This window comes from Cervus canadensis, chromosome 8 (genome assembly GCF_019320065.1).
Source record: "Cervus canadensis isolate Bull #8, Minnesota chromosome 8, ASM1932006v1, whole genome shotgun sequence".
NCBI classification, from domain to species: Eukaryota; Metazoa; Chordata; class Mammalia; order Artiodactyla; family Cervidae; genus Cervus; species Cervus canadensis.
Genome location: NC_057393.1, coordinates 82779903 through 82805810, shown reverse-complemented (window position 1 = coordinate 82805810; position 25908 = coordinate 82779903). Strand labels below are relative to the sequence as shown.

General features: G+C 42.8%; 1 protein-coding gene across 2 annotated transcripts; it reads right to left on the bottom strand.

The window, feature by feature from the left end:
* Positions 1-4167: 4167 nt before the first annotated feature.
* On the bottom strand, positions 4168-11484 carry ZP4 (zona pellucida glycoprotein 4). Of its 2 annotated transcripts, none has more exons than XM_043477219.1 (12): positions 11257-11484; positions 10858-10979; positions 10677-10779; positions 9432-9578; positions 8511-8698; positions 7920-8017; positions 6748-6878; positions 6377-6566; positions 6155-6302; positions 5768-5843; positions 4485-4601; positions 4168-4318 (listed from the first exon to the last, which is right to left on the bottom strand). In XM_043477219.1, the coding sequence occupies exons 1-12, from the start codon at positions 11435-11437 to the stop codon at positions 4215-4217; spliced, it is 1605 nt and encodes a 534-aa protein (XP_043333154.1). In that variant the 5' UTR covers positions 11438-11484; the 3' UTR covers positions 4168-4214. The 2 variants fall into 2 exon arrangements, with proteins under 2 accessions (XP_043333154.1, XP_043333153.1); XM_043477218.1 differs by having other exon boundaries at positions 10671-10779; positions 11257-11437.
* Between the last annotated feature and the right edge of the window lie 14424 nt (positions 11485-25908).

Below are 25908 nucleotides of genomic sequence, written 5' to 3'. Positions count from 1 at the left end.
AAAATCCCAAACTGTGATGGCATGACAACATTAATCTTTCATCAGCTGTGGTGATGAAATCAGAAATGGTTCAGCTGGGTGGTTCTGGTGCAGCCTTTCCTAGGGTTTTGATTAGATGTGGACTACCACTGGAGGTTCACTGACATGGCTGTTAGCCAGGAAGCCTCAGACCCTCTCCATAGGGCAGCTTCAGCATCCTTACCGTGGCATAACAGCTAACTTGTCCAGAGCAAGCGATCCAAGGCAGAAGCTGTGACATCTCTTATAACCCAGTGCCAGCAATACCATGATGTTTACCATGTTAATTGTTACACAAGGCCATTCTGATTCCAAGCAGGAAATGGCACAAGGTTGTACATAAGAAGGAGGCTGGCTACCAATGTTCATCAGTTCAATTCAATTGCTCAGTCATATCCGACTCTTTGTAACCCCATGGGCTGCAGCACACCAGGCCTCCCTGTCCATCAGAAACTCCTGGAGTTTACTCAAACTCATGTCCATCCAGTCGGTGATGCCATCCAACCATCTCATCCTCTGTTATCCCCTTCTCCTCCCGTCTTCAATCTTTACCAGCATCAGGGTCTTTTCAAATGAGTCAGCTCTCAGCTCTTCATATCAGGTGGCCAAAGTATTGGAGTTTCAGCTTCAACATCAGTACTTCCAATGAATATTCAGGACTGATTTCCTTAAGGATAGACTGGTTGTATGTCCTTGCAGTCCAAGGGACTCTCAAGAGTCTTCTCCAACACCACAATTCAAAGGCATCAGTTTTTCGACACTCAGCTTTCTTTATGGTCCAAATCTCACATCCATACACAACTACTGGCAAAACCATAGCCTTGACTAGACGGACCTTTGTTTGCAAAGTAGTCTCTGGTTTTTAATATGCTGTCTAGGTTGGTCATAACTTTTCTTCCAAGAAGCAAGTGTCTTTTAATTTCATGGCTGCAGTCACCGTCTGCAGTGATTTTGGAGCCCCCAAAAATAAAGTCTGCCACTGTTTCCACTGTTACTACATCGATTTGCCATGAAGTGATGGGACTGGATGCCATGATCTTAGTGTTCTGAATGTTGAGCTTTAAGCCAACTTTTTCACTCTCCTCTTTCACTTTCATCAAGAGGCTCTTTAGTTCTTCTTCACTTTCTGCCATAAGGGTGGTGTCATCTGCATATCTGAGGTTATTGATATTTCTCCTGGCAATCTTGATTCCAGCTTGTGCTTCCTCCAGCCCAGTATTTCTCATGATGTACTGTGCATTTAAGTTAAATAAACATATAAGTTAAATATGCTTTGATGTATTCCTTTTCCTATTTGGAACCAGTCTGTTGTTCCATGTCCTGCATACAGAGTTCTCAAGAGGCAGGTCAGGTGGTCTGGTATTCCCATCTTTTTCAGAATTTTCCACAGTTTATTGTGATCTACACAGTCAAAGGCTTTGGCATAGGCAATAAAGCAGAAATAGATGTTTTTCTGGAGCTCTCGCTTTTTCAATGATCCAATGGATGTTGGCAATTTGATCTCTGGTTCCTGTGCCTTTTCTAAAACCAGCTTGAACATCTGGAAGTTCATGGTTCATGTATTGCTGAAGCCTGGCTTGGAGAATTTTGAGCATTACTTTGCAAGTGTGTGAGATGATTGCAATTGTATAGTAGTTTGGACATTCTTTGTCATTGCCTTTCTTTGGGATTGGAAAGAAAACTTACTTTTACAGTCCTGTGGCCACTGCCGAGTTTTCCAAATTTGCTAGCATATTGAGTGCAGCACTTTCATAGCATCATCTTTTAGGATTTGAAATAGCCCAACTGGAATTCCATCACCTTCCCTAGCTTTGTTCGTAGTGGTGCTTCCTAAGGCCCACTTGACTTCACATTCCAGGATGTCTGGCTCTAGGTGAGTGATCACACCATTGTGATTATCTGGGTCATGAAGATCTTTTTTGTACAGTTCTTCTGTGTATTCTTTCCACCTCTTCTGATGAAATATGTCCACTGGAGAAGCAAATGGCAAACCACTTCTTTTTTAAACCACTTCTGTATTCTTGCCTTGAGAACCCCATGAACAGTATGAAAAGGCAAAAAGATAGGACACTGAAAGATGAACTCCCCAATGTTCATTGCAGGTTTATTACTAACCACCCCAGGCTAGAAACGACTCCAATGCTTATCAACAACGTACTTCAAAAAGACCTGGAATTTGCTCCAGGAAGATAAATGTTGGCATCTTGTTTAATCAGGCATACTTTCAGAGCCTCCCTCTGGGAAGAGAGGAGATCCACAGACTTTGGCTAGCAGTGTTAGTTACAAGCAGGGATCCCCAACCTCTAGAATCTAATACCTGGTGATGTGAGTTGGAACTGATGTAACAGAAATAAAGTGCACAATAAACATAATGCACTTGAATCATCTCAAAACCATCCCCTGATGCCAGTCTGTGGAAAAATTCTTTCATTGAAATGGTCTCTGGTGCCAAAAAGGTTAAAGATATAGAGCCTGTGTGGGCTCCAAAATCACTGCAGATGGTGACTGCAGCCATGAAATTAAGACGCTTACCCTTGGAAGAAAAGTTATGACCAACCTAGACAGCAGATTAAAAAGCAGAGACATTACTTTGCCAACAAAGGTCCCTCTAGTCAGAGCTATGGTTTTTCCAGTCGTCATGTATGAATGTGAGAGTTGGACTATAAAGAAAGCTGAGTGGCGATGAATTGATGCTTTTGAACTGTGGTGTTGGAGAAGACTCTTGGGAGTCCCTTGGACTGCAGGGAGATCAAACCAGTCAATTCTAAAGAAAATCAACCCTGAATATTCACTGGAAGGATTGATGCTGAAGCTCCAGTACTTTGGCTACCTAATGCGAAGAACTGACTCATTGGAAAAGACCCTGATGCTAGGAAAGATTGAAGGAAGGAGGAGAAGGGGACGACACAGGATGAGATGGTTGGATGGTATCACTGACTTGATGGGCATGAGTTTGAGCAAGCTCTGGAAGTTGGTAATGGAGAGGGAAACCTGGCATGCTGCAGTCCATCGGGTCACAAAGAATCGGACACAACTGAGCTACTAAACTAAACACAGAGTGAAGTCAAAAAAAAAAACAAGTATTGTACTTTCATATACAGAATCTGGAAAAATGGTAGTGATCAATCTGTTTGCAGGGCAGCAATAGAGACAACAGAAGCTTGGGGACACAATGGGGTAAGGAGAGGGTGGGACAAAATGAGTAGCATTGGAACCTACATTACCTTATGTAAACTAGACAGCCAGAGGGAACTTGCTCTATGACGCAGGGAGCTCAAACCGGCGCTCTGTGATAACCTAGGGAGGTGGGATAGGACATATGTATACCTATGGCTGATTCATGTTGATGTATGGCAGAGACCAATACAACATTGTAAAGCAATTATCCTCCAATTAAAGATAAATGTTGGGGACTGCTGAGTTGTAGGCATCCTTTGGGTAGGATGTTTACATAGAGAAGTCACAAATAATTCATTTTCCCCCTTTTTCTATTAGTCTTAAGAACTAAACTGGGAAATTACTTGTTGGTTCTAGCTCAAACCAAAGCCTCTTCTGAGCAAGTTACTTCCAGTTGATCAATCCAAGATCAGATGCTGCTTTTTAGGCATTGTCCTAGACCTTAGTTTTTGAAGTGTGATGCTTGAATAGAAAGATCAGTATCACCTGAGGAGTGGTTACAAATGTTCATAAGCCTCAGCCCAGACCTACTTAATGATTAATGTTAGGCCACTGCAGTTTAGGGAGATCTTAAGGCACAACAGATAAGACAAATAGTCTTTAAACTTCTTTGAAGATTCAAAGTCCGGGGGTGGGGATAGTAATCTGTTTACACCAGACCTCCTTTGATCCTGATGCACACTGAAGTTGCAGTACCGATGGTCTAGAAGACTCATGACTAGCTCTAAACTAGTTCTTCCTTAGTTTGATTTTCTGGAAGAGTTCTGTTTTACACCCTCATGAGCTTGTAAATATGTCTGCTAAGCCTGAGATATTTATTTTTGTAGGTTCTGCTTGAGTTGTTCAACTAGGAAATTCTACTGAAATGTTCTGTTCAGAAGATGGAAGGGCTGAAGAAGAGTTGGAAAGAGGGGAGGCCAACAGCAGATGAGCTAGTCTAAAGAGATTACTTGTTAAATGAGGAGCTGAGGAGACTAGCAGTGCAATCTGGTTTTATTAAAACATTTGGTCTGAGTAACTCATCTCCGTTTCCTAATGGCCAGGTAGGACACGAACAAGGCTCCAACAATTAAGACTCCAAATAGGCCAGCCACCCACAGAGCTTGAGAGTCTACAGGAGACCCTGAGGATGGAAACGTAGGTTAGTATGCTGAAGCCAAGTGATGTTACACCCTAATAGAGACTGCTAGTCTTGAGCTATAGGGAAAAAAAAGCTAGGTCATTCCTTTTGAGGTTCACATTGACCAAACCAGTAAGGAGGATTCAGATATGATTCTCTTTCCACTCACTTGAGTATTTGTGGAGCTTTTCTGAAGAGTCTTGAATGGCTTGGAGTAGAATCAAGGGACCCTTGCTAGAAATCCTAGCAGTGTTGTTCTGAAAATGGATGTCAGAGCTTCTTCTTCCTGTTGGAGAGATGAATTAGGATTTGTTAGTTTTGTACATGTGAGTGGTTGTGGAGTCTAAAACAGGGCTAGGTCCCTTGTCACAGACAACTCTGCTCCATTAAGTTTTTCCTCCAAGAAAAACCTTAATGTGTTAGACACAAAGTCTCAGACTTACTCATTTATATTAATGCTAGCAGCTTGAGAAATTATGATTTTAGACTATCCCCAAACTGTCATCCTTCCTAAGTACAGGTACTTGAATAGCAATGTCTTAAATACTGAGACCCTATGATATAAAGGTACCTGGTAACAGTAACAGCAAAGCTCTGTTTGAATCCTATTTCTATTGCTAACTGTAGGGTCTCTGTACTTCAAAATTTTAGATATCTAAGTGTATATATATCTATCTATATCTATATATATCATTGCAGTTAGATGTTGAGTATTTAGTTTACTAAATGATAGTTCTGAATAGTAGTATGAGGTTTTCTTTTCTACCAGAACAGGCTTAAACCTTCAGGGGTCATGCTGTGCTATGCTTAGTCACTCAGTTGTGTCCAACTCTTTGTGACCCCCATGGACTGTAGTAGTCCACCAGGCTGCTGTGTCCATGGGGATTCTCCAGGCTAGAATACTGGAGTGGTTTGCTAAGACCTCCCTCCAGGGGATCTTCCCAACCCAGGGATCATCAAGAATCATGACTCTCAATTCAGGAGCCAGGTAAGTGTTGTGGGATCAGGTGGAATATGACTGTATGAGCACTGGGCCTGACCAATTAACACATAATAAGTCTGCAATCCTATGCCATCTATAAGTCTTGAGCTCATGTTGCCAGACCTGCCATCAAGTATAAAAGTCTACATTTATATCTGATACTGCAGAAGTATTTTATTTGATTACAGGCTGTGAACCCACTTGACTCCCTGCTAAGTAAAAATTTATATGGAGAAAAACTAAGGGTGAAAGTTATAAATATAAGCTATTAATCCTGAAATATTTAGAAGGCCTGGAATTCTAGGAGGTTCGTTGTATCTCTGTTCCTTTGAATCATGAAAGTACTTAAAAGAAGCCTCGTTAATTAGATGAATCCTCAGTTTGATACATGTGCCACAGACTAAAGGTTAGTACTGGACTCCAAATAACACTTCAGTCTGGCCTCTGGCATAGACAGGTTGGATACTCACGTCTGGCAGGACAGGGTGTCACGCAAGATGGTGTCCCGGCAGGCTGGCAGACCGATGCACTGCAGTGCAGATACACCTGGGAGCCAAAAGAATTGGGATCATGGTCTAGCACATCCTAAGTCTTCAAAGCTGCTCTATCTCCCCCAGGAAGAAGTCAAAGAATTATCAGAAAATTGATAAAGCAAACTGACATCCCAGAAGCACTAAGATATCAGACTCTAGTTGACCCATGTCACACATGCCACAGGCATCCCTTGATTGCTCTGAGGCTATACCAAAAGCCAATGTTACAGGGCCACATCAGCTGAAAAGTGGTACCATGTGGAAACATTTGAGTTGAGGGGGAAGGGTTTCGAGCCCAGCTAAAGAGCAGAGGAGGCATCATACCGGTCCCTTGAGGGCCTGCTTTGCCACCAAGTCCACAAAACTGAAGGTGGAAATGCTGAAGCGCTGGTAGTGAGAAGGAAACAGCAGGTCCGAGGCTTCCCAGACAGGGATCAGTTTTGTCTGATAGTTGTCTCCTGTGTAGGGGCACCTAAGCAAGGATATCCAGCAGTCAAGATGGGCTTCTTGGAGGGACTGTAACATAGGTGCAGGAAAGACGCTCACCCATTCACCAGCAAGGGCCACTGGGGCTGGAGCAGGGCGTCTGCGCTGGGTGTCGCCCAACACTGGTCCAGGCGCAGCTCGAGACTGGGGTCTGTTCTCTGATGGATGGAGACTTCCACATAGATGGGATCCCGAAGCAACTTCACCACTGGGTAGTCACTAGCCGTGTAGTAGGAGCGATAGCGTTTATCTGCAACAGGCCAAAACAAGTTGAAGCAGTAACGAGCTTGGAACCTCTAGGTGGCTTGGTATAGACCATCACCCACATAAACACCTTCAGAAGGAATAATATCTTGTAACCAAGTTAGGGTCTTCACGCCCAGAAAAGGACTTAGACTAGGGGCCAGATAGTCTACCCAAGAGGGTCTTACCCTTGGCAATCTTAAGTTCCAGAGTGAGGTTTCCAGGCTGGATCTCAGGAAGGGGTGGTGGGAGTGTAAGAACCTGGACATTAACTGGGAGAGCACTGCTACTCCCAGAGTAGCTACAACTGACTTGGAGCCTGCAGAAAAATAAAGATTTTAGCTACTCTCTTCAGTGGGTAGATCTTGTCACCTCTTTAAGGTTTGAGGAATCATTTTTTAAGTATCAGGTGTTAGAACAAGTTTATAAACAAGTGGGGCTTGGTTCTGGCCTTGTGAAAGCTATCATTTGGGAGACCAATAGGTAAACAAGATCCATGTTAGAGAGTTTGATATAACACTGAGCCACCAGGGAAGCATAGACTATTATATACTGAATCGATAAACAAAGTCCTACTGTATAGGACAGGAGTCTATTCAATATCCTGTCATAAGCCATGATGGAAATATGAAAAAGATGTGTAACTGAAGTCACTTTGTACAGCAGAAATTAACACATTATAAATCAACTATACTTCAATAGATTTCAAAAGATAGTTATGGTTCTATGATAAACAGGTGTGTTCTCTGGAGGCGTTAGGGAAATTGTTGCAGGTAATTTGATAAGGGAAAATGAAAAGCAGTAACTGAGAGGTAGAGGAGAGAAGGGTAAAGTATGGAAGCAAGAAGTCTGGGGTCCATTGAATACGCTATGGAAGCACAATCTGAGGTTAGGGAACAGTTAGGGAAGGATTGAGAACACAGGGAAAGTTTTGGCTGGAGAAGTAGCAGCAGTTTCATGCAGGACCCTGCAAGTTATGTTCATAATATAAAGTTTAAGCTCTGGAAGACAAAGAGAAATCTTTAAGTATGCTAGCTAAGGTTTATTAAAAAGATGCATTTTACTACAGCTTAGATATTGGAGGTAGAAGGAAGAGACTAGAGTGAGAAACAAAGACCCAGTGAAACGAAAGTGAAGTCAGGTTGAGTCTGAGGCTTAGATCAAGTTGGTGGTAATAACGCAAGGCTACTAGATCAAATAATGGTCTGGGAGACTGGATAGTCAAGGCAATAGAGACTCTGCCATCATGAGGAAGATGGTCGTTTATGGTCATTTGTGAGTGTTTTCTCTAGAATTCCTGTTTATGGAAGGAAATTCAGGCATTCTGGTCAAGCAAGGTCAGGTTAACTAAGACCTTTACCTGAAGATACTGTCTCGCGTAATAGAACCACGGCTCCAAGTTCTCACATCCCGAGCTGCAACCAGCTCATTTTCATATACTGCCTGCTTTCCAGTGATCTGTAAGGGCAGGTAAAGAATTCCTGTCACTCCTGCAAGCCAGATGCTGCTTCACTCAATTTTACTTTGATCCAGCACTCAGAAAGGATGCCTATTGACTAGCAGGGAAATTATCACTTCACCTTACTTTCAGGACAAAGGAACAGGAAGGGGCTTTGAGTACTGCAATGAGGAAGCCAGAAATACCACTGATCTCAGCCGATTTCCCTGGTCCTTTCCCAGGGCAGTGTGATGGGAGGAACCTGTTATTTGTTCTTCTCCAGCTTGGTAAGGGGGTCTAGCCCCTCACTAGAGGGCAGGTGGGATGACTTAGCCAAGTGCCCAGCGGAGGTTTCTGCTTTCTCAGTAGTGAAGACCCCTCTATCCTAGAGACCATCCCACACGACAAGCAGTAGTCAGGTACATTCTTCACGGCTCAGCTAGTCCAGTTCTCCCCCAGTCGCTCGGGCATTCCTGAGCAACTTAAACAGAGCCCAGGGTCAGCTCTTCTCACCCGTTTTGTAGTACCACAGGTAGTAAATGGAAACCGGAACAGAACAAAAGTGTGTGTTGCCATCACAGGTTTACATTCACTGTCATTCCTGAAGGCCAAGTGCACAGAATTCAAGAGCAGTGGGGGCGAGGTCACGTTCCGGGACACAGCGATAGAGAAGTGGCCATCTTGGGTACAGCGTGAGGTCACTGAAACAGCAGAGCAACTGTGCTGAAGGCAGGTCACCTCGAGTGATTGATCCAGCCAGACAAGAGTCTAAAAATTACAGTTTCATTACTTTAAATTCCCCACCCTCCGCTCCCCCCACTAGAAAAGCTGAAATTCCACCTAATGACCTCGAGGCAGGTTCAGCCATCCAGAGTTTAACCGGGGCTTTGGATGGGCACTTGGGTTTGAATCTTGCCTCCACTACTTACTGTGTATTTAACTTCCTTGTATCAGCTTCACCTGTAGAATGAAGATAGCCATACCTGCTATTTCACTCATCACAGCTAGGATTAAGAGCTTAGAATTGTGTAGCATCTTGTTTCATGAGGGTCATTTTTACATGAGAAAGACTTGGAGCATGATTTGGGACAGTGTTCTTTTGAAATAAGGCTCACAATCAGCCACCAGATTGGCTAATTTCTTGAAACTGGTCAAGTTTCTATCAACTAGCATCCTGTACATAGACTTAGCTTCCTGAGTTCATTGAATGTTATTTGCTTTCTGTTGGATTCTAGGAGAATACACAATGGAAGACTGTAGAAAGCGGCGTCACTGAAGGTCAAATGTTCTTAGGAGGTACTTAAACGTTAACCTTTGGTCATCTTTCAGTATTTTGCCTTCTGGATGGGGGGTGAAGGAGATAACCCTCCTTTGGGTTTAGTAAATGGTAATTGCAGGCACTCTTCAGCTGATTTCAAAAATATAGCGACTCACCTGTGTTTCCGTAGTAACAGGAAATGACCTCTTCAGAGTTGTAGCAGCAGCCTAGCTGTTCACAGTCTCCTTGGGTGATGGGTGAAGGAGCACAGGGCAGTCGGTCCCACACTGGGACAGAGTCACAAAGGCCAGTATTTGGGACAGCTAGGGTAGATAGAGAAGAGTAACTCCAACTAGGTAAAAAAGTCTAGTCTTTAAGAAGAGATCTTTTCAATACAAAACATTAAGTTCCCATAGATATCTATGTGAGTGGAAGAGATATTTACATACTAGAAATTAAGTCTGGATTATAAAGTTCACTATTTCGTTACCTTATAAGAGTGCCCTGAAATGAGTACTCTTTGGAAGAGGAAATATGAATAAGATTGGTAGAAGTGAGACTTTATTAAAGAATTCTTCCTTCTGTTCTTTAAAAAGGTGCTTGATCTTAGTGTACTCTAAATTACCATCATTTTGAAATGCAGTTCAGTAAGTGGGGAGTGGGGCCTATGATTATGTATTTTATCAGTATTACTCCACTGGGCTATCACATAACAAGGCAGATGTGAAGAATTGTAAGATCAACTCTTGGGACCTTTCTGGGAATCCAGTGGTTAAGACTCTGTTTCCACTGCAGAGTTTTGGGTTTGATCTGGTTGGGACCAAAGATCCCACATGCTGCACAGTATGGTTATAAGTTTAAAAACAGAAGTTTGACTTTTTATGACTAAGATAGGGCTCTTGGGGGGGGCAAGGCAAGATTCACTGGAGTTGAGCTGGCATTGTACCTTCCTGTTAATCACAAAGTTAAATACCAAGTTAAGCAGTTGAGTAGCCCCAGCTGAAGGGACTGAGCCCTATTCTCAATGCAGTCTGCTTCTTGAAGGCATTTGCTGAGTTTCCTTGATAACTTCAGCTTCCTTCCTGGCCCTTCAGCAGGGAGGATCTCTGGTCCTGGGATAACTCTTGGTTGAATCTCAGCTCTGCCACCTACCAGTGAGGGGACCTTGGAAAGCTCCCTGCTGGGGCTAGCAATACTGCTGCTGAGTTGGGATTACAGGTAACATGTGAAATACCCCTCACAGTTCCTGAGCCCCGAGTAATTGCTCAGGTGGTGGTTATCCTAGGGTCACCTGTGAAGAAAAGCTGGAAGACAGTTCTCAATGGGTGCCCAGTATCACCGCACAGAATGGGTAGAAGATACCCAAGGACACATTTCAGGCAGCTCCACTCCACCCAGAACCCGAAGTTTCCAGCCCTTACCTGGGAGATTCATAGGACACTTGAAGAGTTTTGTCTCTATAACTGTTCCAAGTCCACTCGCACCTGCTCTTTCAATTCCAACAGGCATGATGTAGTGGGAGTCCTGGAGAGACAGGCCCAAGGAGTCAGCCTGGATGGTGGCACAGGCATCTCAGCCTTCCTAAGGACAGGCCATACTTACCCACTCAGTGACATAGCAGCCACTGTAGGAGGCTTCCACCACCAGGGAGCTGCCAGGGCCCTCGCTGACCCAGGTGCCGCAGTCAGAGTCATTCTGCAGGCTGTGTGGCAGCCCACGGTTATCTAGGAGTGGGGATGAGGGAGAACACACATGTGGTCATTCATCCCTGTCACCAGTGCTGGGAAGGGACAGCCAGATTTGCCTTAGACTCAAGAGCAGCTGCCAAGAAAGGAGAAACAAGAGGGGAATCAGGTTTAGAGGTGAAGTTATACTTTAGATTACTTCTATAGAGAAACAGCAGAGTTTAGCAAAGGTGGGGAGGCATTCGGACAGAAAGCAGAGGCCAGTTTTACACAGTAGAGGAGACATGCCATTGCCTAGCTCAGCCTTCGAACTTACCCCATGCTACTAGTGCAGGAGGAGTCTCCATCTCTTGGCTGAGAGGGTTTATGGTGAGTTGAAAGCTCCTTAGCCCACAGCGTAGTTCATCAGGATACTCAGGTACCTCGGTCTCATGCTGGATATTCAGACCAAGAGACGATGGAAAACAGAGCCAGACAAACTGCAGCAGCAGCCACATGGTGCTGCTAGGAGCCTTGCTGACTGCTCTCCTAGTCCTGCACTTCCTTTCCCAAGAGCCTGTGCTCCCCATGCCCCTTAAGTACAGAGAGAAAGCTGGTTTCAGGTGCACATCTGTGTAGTATGCAGGTGGGACTCTTTTGGAAAGGGTGATTCCTCCAGCATCATTCACTTGAGGCCACAGCCTGCAGCTGCACCACGTTAATATTGAAATCAGGCAGTCTTCAGAGCCCAGGAACAATGTGGTACATTTTAGCTAAAATAGGTTTCCTCACAGTTGCTCAGTGTAGCACTTATCTTACTAGCTTATTGACCTTCTTTTAGAATCTTGCATGTTTGGGTATAAATCCTAGCTCTGCCACTTATGAGTTGTGTGAACTGGTAAGTCACTACCTCTCAGAAACTCAGTCTTCCCAGCTGTAAATTGGGAATATCTCCCAGCAGAAGAGGGCGTCACAGGTGTTGCAGTGATAAAGGATTCACCTACCAATGCAGGAGACACAGGAAATGCAGGTTAGATTTCTGGGTCGGGAAGATCCCCTGGAGTAGGAAATGGCAACCCACTACAGTATTTTGCCCTGGAAAACTCCACAGACAAAGGAGTCTGGCGGGCTACAGTCCATGGGTCATAAAGAATCAGACACACCTGACCGAGTGCTCACACACCTGGCGGGAATGTTCATCTGATTGTATTCAGCCTAACATTTATCATGTGAACAATTTTCCCAAGCTGACGAAGAATCTTAGTCAAAGCATTGAGAACTTATAACCAGGTATCTCTATTTCTCTTCAACTCATTGGAAAAGGCCCTGATACTAGGAAAGATTGAAGGCAGGAGGAGAAGGGGACGACAGAGGATGAGATGGTTGGGTGGCATCACCAACTCAATCGACATGAGTTTGAGCAAATTCTGGGAAATAGTGAAGGACAAGGAAGCCTGGTGTGCTGCAGTCCATGGGTTACAAAGAGCTGGACACAACTGAGCAACTTAACAACAACGGCAGTAAAAGCGAACAAATAAGCTCGTGTCTTCCCAGTGAAACTGCATGACAAACAGCATTGAGGGAATGCTGGCCTCTTCCCTCAGCGATGGGACCTGACTTTCCAACATCTGGATTGGGTTTGGCCACGAGTCCATCACATCCCATTTACTTGCTCACAGGACTTACCACACTGGATTTTAATGGCCTCTTATTGACTCAGTGTCCCTATTAGAAGCAATTGAGGGCAGGGACTATGTTTTATTTTTCACTGCATCCTGAAAGCATTAGACAGTGTGTACTCAGTGTTGCCTGAGGAAAGAATGGATCGATGAACACGCTTGCATTAGTAGCCATGTCCTAAGGCCAACTCCCTTGAAAATGTGGTTTCCCAACCTCACTGGTATAGATTCATTTCTGTGATGATCTCAAACTGATAACAATCTTTAGGTGTTCTTTCTTCAAGTCATTATACATGTGATTGCAAGTATAAGAATAAAGAGGGATACAACAAACTAGTAAATAAAACAAAAAAGAAGCAGACTCATAGAAATAGAGAACAAGCTAGTTGGGAGAGGTAGGAGAGGGACAACATACAGGTAGGAGGAAAAGGGTTATTATGAAAATATATAAAATCATCTGTGTGAAACTTTTGAAAATTGTAAATCATCTACCCTGATGATGAAGGGTGAATCCCAAGATACACCAGCAGGGCTGAGATGAGGCGATTTCACACTTACTTCTGTGCTAAATCCTCTAAGGACATCTTTATTCAATGACACGACTCAGTTTCCTGAGAGAAAATGTACTGATAGTGTGTGATCCACTTTGAGAAGTCCCTATCATCTCAAAAGTAACTCTCTGCCCTTGGGATCTGGAAGGGAAAATGCTGTTCTTAGTCTTTTCTTATGTTAGACTCACCCGATCATTTAAAAATAATTTCAGTAGGACTACAGGTAGAATGGACTTCTCAGGTGGCACTAGTGGTGAAGAAGCTGTCTGCCAATGAAGGAGATGTAAGAGACGGGTTCAATCACTGGGACGGGAAGATCCCTGGAGGAGGGCATGGCAACCCCCTCCAGTATTCTTGCCTGGAGAATCCCAAGGGCAGAGGAGCCTGGCAGGCTACAGTCCAGAGGGTCGCACAGAGTCAGACACAACTGAAGTGACTTAGCACTCACATACAAGGAGAATATAAATCACCATAAATTGTAGACTTATGGAAAGCCCCGTCATCACTTTGTGTATTCTAGGTATACTCATCTAGGTCCACTTTGTGTCACCTACCAGAGGACTGGATTACACCCCTGTCTATCCAGGGTCCTCAGCTTGTAGACAGCAGTTCATGGGATTTCTCAGTCTCCATAAACATGTGGGCAAATTCCTCATAATAAATATATGTCTCTGTCCCCTACTTGTTCTGTTTCTCTGGAGAAGCCTAACTCAAACACTGCTCATTCCTCATTCACTGGTCTCGCCCCTGAGAGTTCCCAAGAGACGGGAGGACAAGAACAGCTTGTGATACCAAGAAGGGCCGTGTGGGACTCCTGGGCACAAAGCCTTCCTGTGTCCCCCGTTTATGATTGCAGGAAACAGCCTTCGTTCAGCTTCCATGACCTCCCCTGAGTCCCTGTGGGCAGATTCAAACAACTGTTAATTAGGGAAAGGAGATAATGTGAGACCAGGGAGAAACAAATGGTCAAGAGAAATAGTGCAGCCTTGGGACAAGGTCCTAGTTCCTTATCAATGGATACACATAACAATATCTTTGAATGTTTCACAGATATTGAAAATGTCTCCAGGTGGGAGAAATTAACGATTAATGATGGCATGCTACTTATAAGCATGAAGACCACCCTAGACCAATTGGAACCTGCAGATTGATGATGCTGACTCCTACTTACCTCGCCACCAACCAAACAGAACAATGTCCACAAGCTGATAACCCTCTTCAAACTATTACTATAAAACTACTTACTATCCTCTTCAAGTGGAGACACAGGACACAGTTTTTCAAGGCAGGAGCCCACTGTGTCCCCCTTTCCCCAGCAAAGTAATAAAGCTACTCATTTCTACTTCTCCAAAGCACTGTCTCCACATTTCACTTGGCTCTGGTGAACAGAGGCCAGGTTTTTAGGCAGCACCTGCATCACTGGGGAAAAGCAACATCTGATTTCCAAAAATCTCAGTCAGAATGATACCATGCAGGGACCTCTGGGGTTCCTGGGCACAGAGAATTTCTGTGTCCCCCATTTCTTTGACTTTAGAAAACAGCCTTTATTCAGCCTCCATGACCTTCTCTGAGTTTCAATGGGCAGATCCAAGCAGTTGTTAATTAGGGGAGAGAAGAGATGTGAGACTAAGAGAAACAGTCAAGAGTAGGCTTCAGACAAGGTCCTGTTTCCCATCAAGGGATACACACAAAAATATGTTTGAGTTATTTTGCAGATAGTGAAGCCCCCTTCAGGTGGGGAAGTTAATGACCAAGGATGGTGGGCTGCCCACAAGCATGTAGACCCCAGACCAGTTGGATCTGAAAGTTGATGATGCTGACTCTCACTTACCTCACCATCAACCCATCAGAAGAATGTCCATGAGCTGATCATGTCTTCTTTGAGCAATTACTATAAAACCTCTCAATATTTTCCCCAAGTGGGGACACATAGTTTTGAGGGCATGAGCCTGCTATGTCCCTCTCCCTTTGCCCAGCAAAACAACAAAGCTATCCTCTTCTGGTTCAACCAAAACTCTGTCTCTGAGATTTGACCCAGCACCAGTGTACAGAGAACTGAGATTTCGGTATCAAGTCTGGGCTTATCTTTTTTAGTTACATATGAACGTTTCAATTTAAACTAAAGAATAAGCTATGCCAAGTTAACTAATATGTTCCTGAACAAAAATGGGCACACACAATGATTTCTTTTCATATTGGCTTTGGACAGCAGTTTCCTTGCTGTGACTGGAGTGTGCCCTCCTGGCTGGAGGGTGGGGTATCATATAAACAAAGCCCCAGGAAGCCCTTGCCAAGTGTGGAAAAGCAATAATCAAAATTACCCCTCAAATATGGAGGACCAATTAGACCACTGTATGTGCCAATCAGTAGCGGGCACCCAGCTGTTCTTGGTGTGTGGTGGAAATTAGGACACTTTGCTTCTGAAGGAGGATATTAGGCAATGTACTGTAAGTATCTGCATGGTTTTCCTTCTCAGCAAGCAGGAATAAATTTTGAGCCTGAGTCAGTCGTGAGGTGATAAGCCTCAACCCCAGGTCTTCTTCTGACTTCCTCCCTCCCTTCCTGGCCAGGAAACCCTCTGCCCTGGCTGCCCAGCCCCACTCTGGGTGCTCTGATTTTGTCTTGCCTCTCCTGCTTCACCCCTTCCTCTGCCACCAAGACCATTTCCAGTAGGGGAAATTATTCTTCCTTTCCTCACAGGTAGGAGGGGCCCAGCTGAACAGCCTTTTGGACTTTGAGAAGAACGGCTATCTCTCTCTCAAAGTGAAAGAGTAGTTAAGAAAGTCATCATTCTTTCTTTCTTAATTACTTTCTTAATTACATCATTCATTCTTAATTACTATTAAGAAAGAGATAGCAGAGTAAGTTGCTAAAGAAAAATAAGAACTAAAATTGAAGACTTCAGGGTGGGAATATCAGGTAAAGTTGGTGTGAGTTTTCTGGCCTATACAGTCTCTATTATAATACATGTCCCCCTCCTTAATTATGCTCAACTGGACACCAGCCATATGTGATAAGGATCCACACTCATCCCATTTTAACTTGATTACCTCTATAAACACCCAATTTCTAAATAATGTCACATTTTTGTATGATAGCAGATAGGTTAGGGGGTCCTCAGAGAAAGAGAACTGGAAATGGCCTTCTTGACATAAGAAAAGTCGTTTTGGCCTAAGCCATTTTGTGATCTAAGATGGGCACAATGCTTGCCCTTGAACACATCTCAGTAATCAATGATTTTAAGGGAACAAAGGAATGCAGGAACAGAGAAGAGGCAAACAAGAGTGCAGTGACTGAAGCAGAGGCCTAACTCATTCTCAAGGGATGTATGTAACAATCTGATACTTGTCTTTGAGTTCTGCAGGAAATAAGACCCCCCAAACAGGTGGAGGACTAATGGTGATGTCGACTCTCCTGACTTCAATTAACTAAAGACTGGACTCTGTCAACCTCTGTCTCAGTTTCGTGATAAATTCTCTGCTCAAGCCCCTTCCTGGAGAAGGAAATGGCAACCCACTCCGGTGTTCTTGCCGGGAAAATCCCAGAGGAGCCTGGTGGAATACAGTCCATGGGGTTGCAAAGAGTTGGATATGACGGAGCACACACACAAGCCCTTTAGGAAAATGCATGTTAAAACTTAGCTTAAAACTTCTCCAATTTTGCGGTTCAGGAGACACTGCTTTGGGAAAGATCCCTGGTGTTCTTACTTGCTTCAAGTAGATAAGTCCTTCCTTCTCCCAGTCTTTGGCTTGGTTGTGTCTTTTGGTTCAACATTTACCAAGAGGTAAACCCAGTCACATTTTCTGGACTAGGATTTCAATGTATATTTAGGCACAATTCAGCTCAAAACACCTTGCAAACCGTTGTACAACTGCATCGGTCAACATTTTCTGGACTAGGATTTCAATGTATATTTAGGCACAATTCAGCTCAAAACACCTTGCAAACCATTGTACAACTGCATCGGTCAAACTAGTCTTTGCTTGCCCCCCCCCCCCTTTTTTTAATGACATGAGAACTTTATGTATACAGTGAATACTTCTGTTTCTTTTTCTTTTTTTTTTTTCCTTTGAGTACTTTCATTTTTTATTTTTATAATCATTCTTTCCTTGTTAAAAGCTCTTTTAAACATTCCCAACTTCAGCTAACTAAAGGGATTTTTAAGTTCCTTTCTTTTAGATGAAAAAGGTCAGTAATGCATACAACGGCTGAGTTGACTGGTACCAATCAATGGCTGTTTCAGTTCAGAGAGGAGGGCAGACCAGTGAGCTAGGACAGCTTCAGGGTAGACAATTTAGGAGGAAATGCTCACATTGGCCATTGCCTTATGCTGGATAATTACCCTAGTATGACTGCTCTCAGCTAACTGGAGTTAACTGGGTAATTAATTTATGAAGTTTATTGTGTCTGACAATACTTTGTATACTTATAGTTCTTATATTTTACTTCAACTTGACTGTAATCAGGATATAGCCTTGCTTTTCTAGCCATGTGCCTTATATACATGGCTTCCTCTTCATGAGATACCTAAAGCTTCATTTCTATTTGACCAGTCCTGTCACAATTGAGTAAAGGTTCTCGAAAGCCTTCCCCTTGGACCAGCAGCATCAGCTTTACCTGGAGACTTATAAGGGCTGCAAGTTTGGGGCCTCACTCCAGATCTAGTGATTAGAAACTCTGACTGGGGCCCAGTGGTCTATGGTTAAGTCTTCCAGGTAATTCTGACACACAGTCAGGCTTGAGAGCCACTGCCTTAGGGTAGAACACCCAAGTCCACTTCTCCATGAAACATTTCCTGATCGCCCAGCTGGAGGGAATTCCTACCTAGTTTTAAAAACCAACACTTGTTATCTGTATTCCTCCTGGGACAGTAACAATTCAGGACTCTCCCTTTCTGGATTGTAATGTCTTTGAAGCACATGTCTCACTCATCTTTGTGTACTCCACATTACTTACCATATATTTGAGATGAGTGAACTCTGGTCCACTGGCCCAGTGGTTTGCATCCATGCTTTAGACACGGGGGTCCCCAATCTCCAGGATCTAATGCCTAATGATCTGAGGTGGAGCGGATGTAATAATAGAAATAAAGTGCACAATAAATGTAATGTGTTCAAACCATTTTGAAATCATCCAAATCCCCACCCCCAACCTGCTCTGTAGAAAAACTGTCTTCCATAAAAACTAACCCCTCGTGCCAATAAGGTTGGGGTTGCTTCTTAGGGGAAGCTGGTTTTGCAAGGCCTCCTTCCTACTGGCCACAAGTCTGTGTTTCTGTGCTAACTGAGCATGTGAATGACACTTCCTGTTTTCTCCAGGGGAAGACCCAGGCTCCTTAGCATGGCCACTCCTCCCTAATCATGTCTCTGTCCATGTTTCTAGGGTGGCCCCTTCTTCCCAGTGGCAAATAAAGATCCTCTGAAGTTTCTCAAACCTGCTCTGACCTCTCCCCTCTGTTCTGTGGTCCATGCTCTTTTCACCTCTGGGATGCCCTGGGACTGTGACATATCAGTCCACAAAGGATGCTGTGGGCATCGGGCTACTGGCCACAGCAGCTGCCCCTGTCTGTGTACCCTGAGGGGGATTCAGGATGTACAAAACAGGATAATGGCCTGGATAGTTCAGGTGCACATTGAAGAAGTGATTTCAGTGAGCCCAGACTTGCTGTCTTCCCCATACATAGAAAAGCACAAAATTCATTAACTTGAGATGTCGGGTTTTCTTTAAATAGCAGCAATCTTTTGATGTTCTGACTACCTGCTTCTTGATTTGTTTGTTTGCAAAAGCGCCCCTACATCCTGGTTCTTCCCTTACCTGTTCAGAGCAGTCCTTCGGAGCTATGAGACGTTGCATCCTGAGCTTAATTACTCAGCAAATCTGTAGAGCAAAACATAATCGTTAACTTTTAGGTTGTACTTTTGTTTTGTTTTTCTTCTCCCCCAGTCGACAACCCTCTCCTGCTTTGTCTGCTTATTTGCTCCTGTTTGGCTTACTTTTATTTCATTGTATCTTATTTTTTTTTTTCAACTTTTTATTTTGTATTGGAGTATAGTCAATTAACAAGGTTGTGATAGTTTCAGGTGAAGAGCAAAGGGGCTTCGCCATACATACACATGTATCACTACATCTTATTCTTTAAAAAGTCTGGTTAAGGCATCACTTCCTCTGGAAACGCTCCCCTGGTCACTGGCCACCTGGCCGGGTTGGGGGCTGTGCCCTGAGCTGCTTAGTGTTTTCTGCTCTCATAACCCTTCCCCGTGCGTCTCATCCTCTGTATGGGTCCTTTACCGCAACGGGGTGCTTGAGGGCAGGGTCTGTCCCTTCTAGCTCAATGTCTTCAATGTAGCAAAGCCTTAGTAGATAACCTGGGACTTCAGCTTGACAAAATTTAAAAATCTCACTGAAGGCCCCACCTTACCCTTTGCATCTTTCTTCCCTGCATTTCATTTAAAACTAGCAGTTCTTTTTGCACCCAGTTAATCAGTTTTCTTTATCTTCTTTACAACCTTCCCCAGAAGAGGTCTAGTTAAATGATTTTGCCAAAATATACTCATGTGTATTGTGGCCTTCCTAGTGGCTCAGACAGTAAAGAAATTGCCGGCAATGCAGGAGACTCAGGTTTGATCCCTGGGTTGGGAAGATCCCCTGGAGAAAGAAACAGCAACCCACTCCAGTATTCTTGCCTGGGAAATCCCATGGTCAGAGGAGACTGGCAGGTTACAGTCCATGGGGTCACAAACAGTCAGACACAACTGAGTGACTAACACTTCATTTGTGTGTATACAAAAACATACTATGAAGAAGGGTAGCTGCCTATTGCATTCATTTTCCTCTAAGCAAATATCAATAGAAGCATAAAATGTTCGCATTAAGATCTTTTTATACAGCCTTACACAAATGACTAGAGTCATACAGTGTAGTCAATGCTTTGTGAATTAATTCCACTACAGGTATAAACAATAGCTAACATTCACTGAGCATCTACTCCAGACAGGATATTTTCCAAAATCCTGGGAATGAAACTCAGTTCTCTCCTGCCTCATTCTTTTGTTCTCTTTCTCTTTGCATCCTAATCTCTCTCTCAAGGAATGTATTTTCTGCCACATACTATTCCAGGCTCAGAGATATATGTTAAAAAAAAAGAGAGAGAGGGACTTGGTCTCATAGAACTTACAGGTGATATAATTATAATTTGCTGAACAATAATTAATCACACATGTATCCCTCAGGCCTAGCCCAATGTCTGGCAGAGGATGTTTGTTAATGAATGAATAAATAAATGGACATATAAAATCATGAGTAAACTCTTTTCAAATATTTCTATACACTTTACTTCAAAGCACCCAGCAGCTCTGAAGTGTTTTACTGGGGCATGTGATTTAGGGGCTGTCCTTTCTGACTAGATGCTGAGTGTTCTGAAGAATCCCTTCAATATTCTTATTTATTTTCCACTATCTTCCTTTTCATTTTTTCCTTAGTGTGGCAGGTAAGTGACAGGTTAGAATCAGAAGTAAAAAGCCTAATCAAGGTTGCTTTTTTTTCCCTCTCAAACTTCAAAGCTCTAGTTTTATAGAACCATCTGATTTACTTGATGCTGACAATATTTGAAGTCAGTTTCCTCCAAATTCAGCAGGAGCCTGACAACAACTAGCTTTGAGGCTAGTGCCTATGATTGAGGGAGTCACAGATTCAAAAGCTAAGCAGAGCTGCCCCTGTGAGTGTCCTCTGGAAGCTGACTGTGAACTCATCTGACTTCCTTTGATGGAGAACACAAATTCCTCCTCATTCCTTTACCTCCACTCCTATGATACTTGCAAAGTTTTACTACATAAAATTCTCTAGAACTGATGGAAATGGTTGCAAGGACAAATTGAGGAAACAGCTGGAGAAAGACTGCTTGTGAATTGGAGACGCAAATTGGCCACAGCATTGGGTAATGAGTGCTCCAAAATGTGTAAGAGACTGGGGTCATGCTTATTACAGCCCCGCATGTCGACACTAGTTAGAGTGAGACATTGGCAGGGATTTATCACACAGTATATTAAAAATTTCATTAGTGAAAAATTAATATTACAAAACCGTTTAGAGGGGCCGAAGCAATCATCTCAGTTTAATAACAGAGGACATTTCTCATAAATACCCTTTACTTTTTCTTCAAGCAGAAAATGAGGAACAGGCTAGGATTATCAGATTTCACTCTCTCTTTCCAAATTGCAAAAAGAAACTGTTGATCGTTTCATTTCTTTCTTCTTAAATTGGGTCATGTTGTCAGCTTGTCGTGTGACAGGTCGTGCCTTCCCCCTTATTTAAAAAGACAGAAGACTCCTGGCCTCTGGAGGTAAAGGAATTGCTGTTCACTGGTTGAAAATTGTAAGTTTGAAGTTGGATTAATGGGAAGCTTTTGTTCCAACAAACTTTGCGCTGTTTCCACATCCTCTCCCATGCTTTGAAGGAGAAAAACACTTCTGATACTCACAGCATAATAGGAAAGGCCTTAGGAATTGAGAGACGCTTTCAAAGAAACATCGGTTTAACCCTTGGAATTCCCGTACTTGCACAGAATAGCCTGGGACATGATCTCATTGACCTCGCTTCAACATCCTCCTTGATTAAGCATCTATTACATACCAGGGTGGTGTAGGAAATGAAGGGAGTAATAAAGAACAAATCTGAAATGTTAAACTAAATAAAATCTCAGACTTACAGATTGCTAGAGCTGAAAGCAATTTTAAGGAGCTCTTATTTTTTATATAAGAAAGTAGAAGATCACTGATTTTGCTCAGAGTCGCATGGAGTAGTTGAGACTAGACAAGAAACTAGGACTTTTAATTATTTAGAGAAAGGGTTTTGAGATTTAGATGGGAGTCAATGCAAATATCATGAAGCCATTAATAAATAAAGCAAAATAATCTAAAACAGTAATATGAGACATTATATAACCAAGTGAAAATTATGCGACACAAGTAGAAAAGAGCTGGGACTTCTGAGCAGGACAAGACTGATGGCACTGAAACTGAAAAGCTATACTGAAGCGGAATTTGAGTTTCAGCTGAGGGTGGTTGGGATGGGATAAGACAGATGCTGAGGAAGGAGGCTGTTCTGGATTTGATGAGTGATGGACTAATGAAAATCAAATGACTAAAGGCACAAATAAGCACTTAGAATAGGAATCAACAGGATAAAGGTGGGAGACAAAGAAAGGATCATGCCCGATGGAGAAGGGAATCTCTGGTGGGAGAGAAGTTTGATAGATGATGTAGCTTTTGCTCCTCTCTTGTGCCAGGCCCCAGGAGAGAAACATACGGGGGTGAGTATTTTAGTTCCTGAGACATTAATATTTGAATATCAGATCTGGAACCGGAACCCAGCTCTCCTAAATCCCTGCCTAAGAACTCTTTCATAGACGCGAATAGCTTCTCGCAGCTATTCTCTTTGATGGTTTGCGTGTGTGGATTTTCTTCTGTGTAGTTTTAAAACATAGATTCATACCGGCTGAGGTAGATAAGGGATGTCTTAGCATGGAAAACCATCAAGCAATTGTAAAATATATATATATATATATATATATATATATATATATACATTAAAAAAGGAAAACACCAAGATGACAGTGGCAGTGGGCTGGAGAGCTCAAGGGGAGAGAATCAGAAGTTAACATAATGGAAATAAAAACAGAACATTTGGAAAGTGGAGGCAGTTCCTCAGGTCTCCTATTTTATCTGCATGCTAAAGCCCTTCCCTAAAATCGCAAGGAATTCACTCTGGTCAGAAGTTTCAAGCTTTTTCCCAAGTAAGCAGGCTCAGTGCCCTTGATTCCCTTCTCTGATCTACAGCTTTCGTCCCTGCTATTAAATGATGTGGCAAGTAAACATTTCTGAAATAATATAGGAAAGGAAAGAAACTTATTCATTTTTGATTTATGCGTGGTGTCTTTATGCTCTGTGGCACAGATAACTCGGCAGTAGCTTGAAATGAAAAAGAATTTAAAGTCATGAGGGGATTTGATATTACCACTGGATTCAAAGTTGCATGTGTGACTTTGGAAACAACTAATTTCCCAAATGTTTATTTTCAAACAGAGGTTATTAGTCTAGTCGGTGTATAAGTGAGCCCTTGATGGTAAGTGAGGCTCTTAGAGTGTGGGATATTGGGTGAGCAACCAGGTATTAAATGGTCTTCCACTTCAAACTCCAAAGGGAGCAGAGGTCATTCTAACAGCCTGCCTTCAATGGAAGGAAAGAACTCTGTGCTTGAAGTGAGGAGTCCCGAGTCCTAATTCTAGTGGAGTTTTCCATGTACGATTCATCCTTGAACTTCCCACCATATGGCTGGCATATAAGATGTGTCAACTAATGTGTGACTGAATGGATAACAAGCGATTTGTGGACTTTGTGCATATGCCTCTGGGTCTCAGTTTCTCCTGTTGGAAAATCAAAGTATGCTTGTTGGTCACTTTTACTGCACTAAAATTCTATGATTTAAGCATTGTGAATTTTTAAAAAATCATATATAAAAGATAATCATATGATACCACTTTTTTGTGGAATCTAAAAAAATGAGACAAATGAACTTTTTTTCAAAATAGAAATAGACTCAGAGACATAAAAAATAAACTTGTGGTTACCAAAGGGGATAGCTGGGTAGGGGGTATATGGAGAGATAAATTAGGATGTTGGGATTAACATATACACACTACTATATATAAACTAGGTAAACAACAAAGACTTACAGTATAGCACTCAATATCTTATAATAGCTCATAAAAAATCTGAAAAAGAATATATATAACAGTCACTTTGCTGCACACTTGAAACTAACACAACACTGTAAATTAAACTTCAATTAAAAACTCATATATAGATAGTTATGAAATATTTAGGCATTAGCATCCATACCAATACCAATAACATAGTATTTTAAAAAGTGAATAGTTTTCAGTTAAATGAGTCAAGACACACTAACTTGGTTCTTCAGCTTTATTTGTATTTTTAAGAATTAGTCCAAATGGATGATTTTTGCTATTAAGAATTGCCCAGTAAGATAAAGGGGATGAGAGAATGGCATTGCCTGACATGAGGACTTAGGAAGCTGAATCAGATCTGCTGGTTAATGGTGAGATATGGGCTCAGTATAATTTATTTTATTTTGCTTTTATGTATCCTCTACAGATGCAGTGGGAGCCCTTCTAGGGATTATATTTGTACCTTTGTTTTTCTGTTAAAAGAAGAGCCAGAAAAGTGCTTCGGAACCTGGGAAGGGAACCACCCATTGCTCAAGAAGTTGTGTTGGTTCTCCTGGAATCCCTAACCAGGCTCCCCTCAGAAGGGTAAGAGCTTTTGGGATCATTGAAGAACTTTCTTCTAGATGGGTAGAGCTGAGCAATGAGCTCTGCTCATGTAGAAAAAGGGAGCATATTCAGATTCTTTGTGTTGTGAATTTACAAGGAAAGGCTGGGGATCTTTAAAGCACAGATTCCTGTGTGGGGGTGGGAGGAATAGCAGCCATGGAGGAGGGGGCCAAGAGGGTCTAGTGAATGGTGCGGTGGGTGGACACATCAGAACCAGCCTTGCGTCTGCATGAGAAACCCAGCTGGTTTCCCAGGAAATGACTGGGCAGTGGCAGTGGAAAGATCTAAACCCTAAATTCTGCAGACTGGGGGCACACTGGGTTGTTCTAACATTACAAGAGTGGGTGGATGGACCCTAGTGTAGACAACCTGTAGGCCGGGGCAGGTAGCCATTCATGTAGAGGCTCAGATCCCTTTTGGTGTGGGGAGAGGCTGGCCATCCACAGGGATGGAGACTTCATGAGGCAGAAGCACTGCTTGGGTGAAGAGATTTCCATCCCATTCTCTCCCTCTCCTCTCTTTTGGACTACTAGAGTATCTGGACAATTCTGGTGATAAAAGCCATCCCAGAAGTAGATAATGGACTTCCTGCTAATGAAGGAGATCAGGGCTTAAATCATTAATTGAAAAACAATTAAAAAGTGACTGTAAGGCAAATTTAGAGTTTGGAACAATTCATACCATTATTGTTAAGTAATACTTAAGCCTTAGAGCTCTCATGCAACGTATAGTGAAGATAGAAAAAATATTGTATTATAGTCACCATACTTTCCAAGAGACTAAAATTAAATTGTTCTAATCACTGAAAAGAAAGGGTAATTATGTAGCATGATGAAAGAGCTAATTATTGCCACAATGGTAAGCACATCAATATATAAATGTATCAAATTAATTACATACACCTTAAATTTACACAGTGCTAGAGAAGGAAATTGGAGAAGGCAATGGCACCCCACTCCAGTACTCTTGCCTGGAAAATCCCATGGACAGAGGAGCCTGGTAGGCTGCAGTCCATGGGGTCACTAAGAGTTGAACACGACTGACCGTCTTCACTTTCACTTTTCACTTTCATGCATTGGAGAAGGAAATGGCAACCCTCTCCAGTGTTCTTGCCTGGAGAATCTCAGGGATGGGGGAGCCTCGTGGGCTGCCTTCTACGGGGTCGCACAGAGTCGGACACGACTGAAGCGACTTAGCAGCAGCAGCAGCAGCAGAGAAGGAAATGACAACACACTCCAGTATTCTTGCCTGGGAAATCCCATGGACAGAAGAGCCTGTCCATTCAGTCACAAAGGGTCAGACAGAACTAAGCACTCACGTCATACCATACATATGTCAAATATATTTCAATAAAAAATAAGTAATATATCTTCATTTAGAAAATGAAAAAAGTAAAAAAAGTAAAATAAAAA

Coding starts and splice junctions, on each gene's coding strand:
- ZP4 (XM_043477218.1), bottom strand. CDS start 11,437: ATGTGGCTGCTGCTGCAGTTTGTCTGGCTCTGTTTTCCATCGTCTCTT. Junction 6,879..7,919: donor ACGCGAGACAGTATCTTCAG/GTAAAGGTCTTA, acceptor ATTTTTCTGCAG/GCTCCAAGTCAGTTGTAGCT. Junction 6,303..6,376: donor TGGCCCTTGCTGGTGAATGG/GTGAGCGTCTTT, acceptor ATCCTTGCTTAG/GTGCCCCTACACAGGAGACA.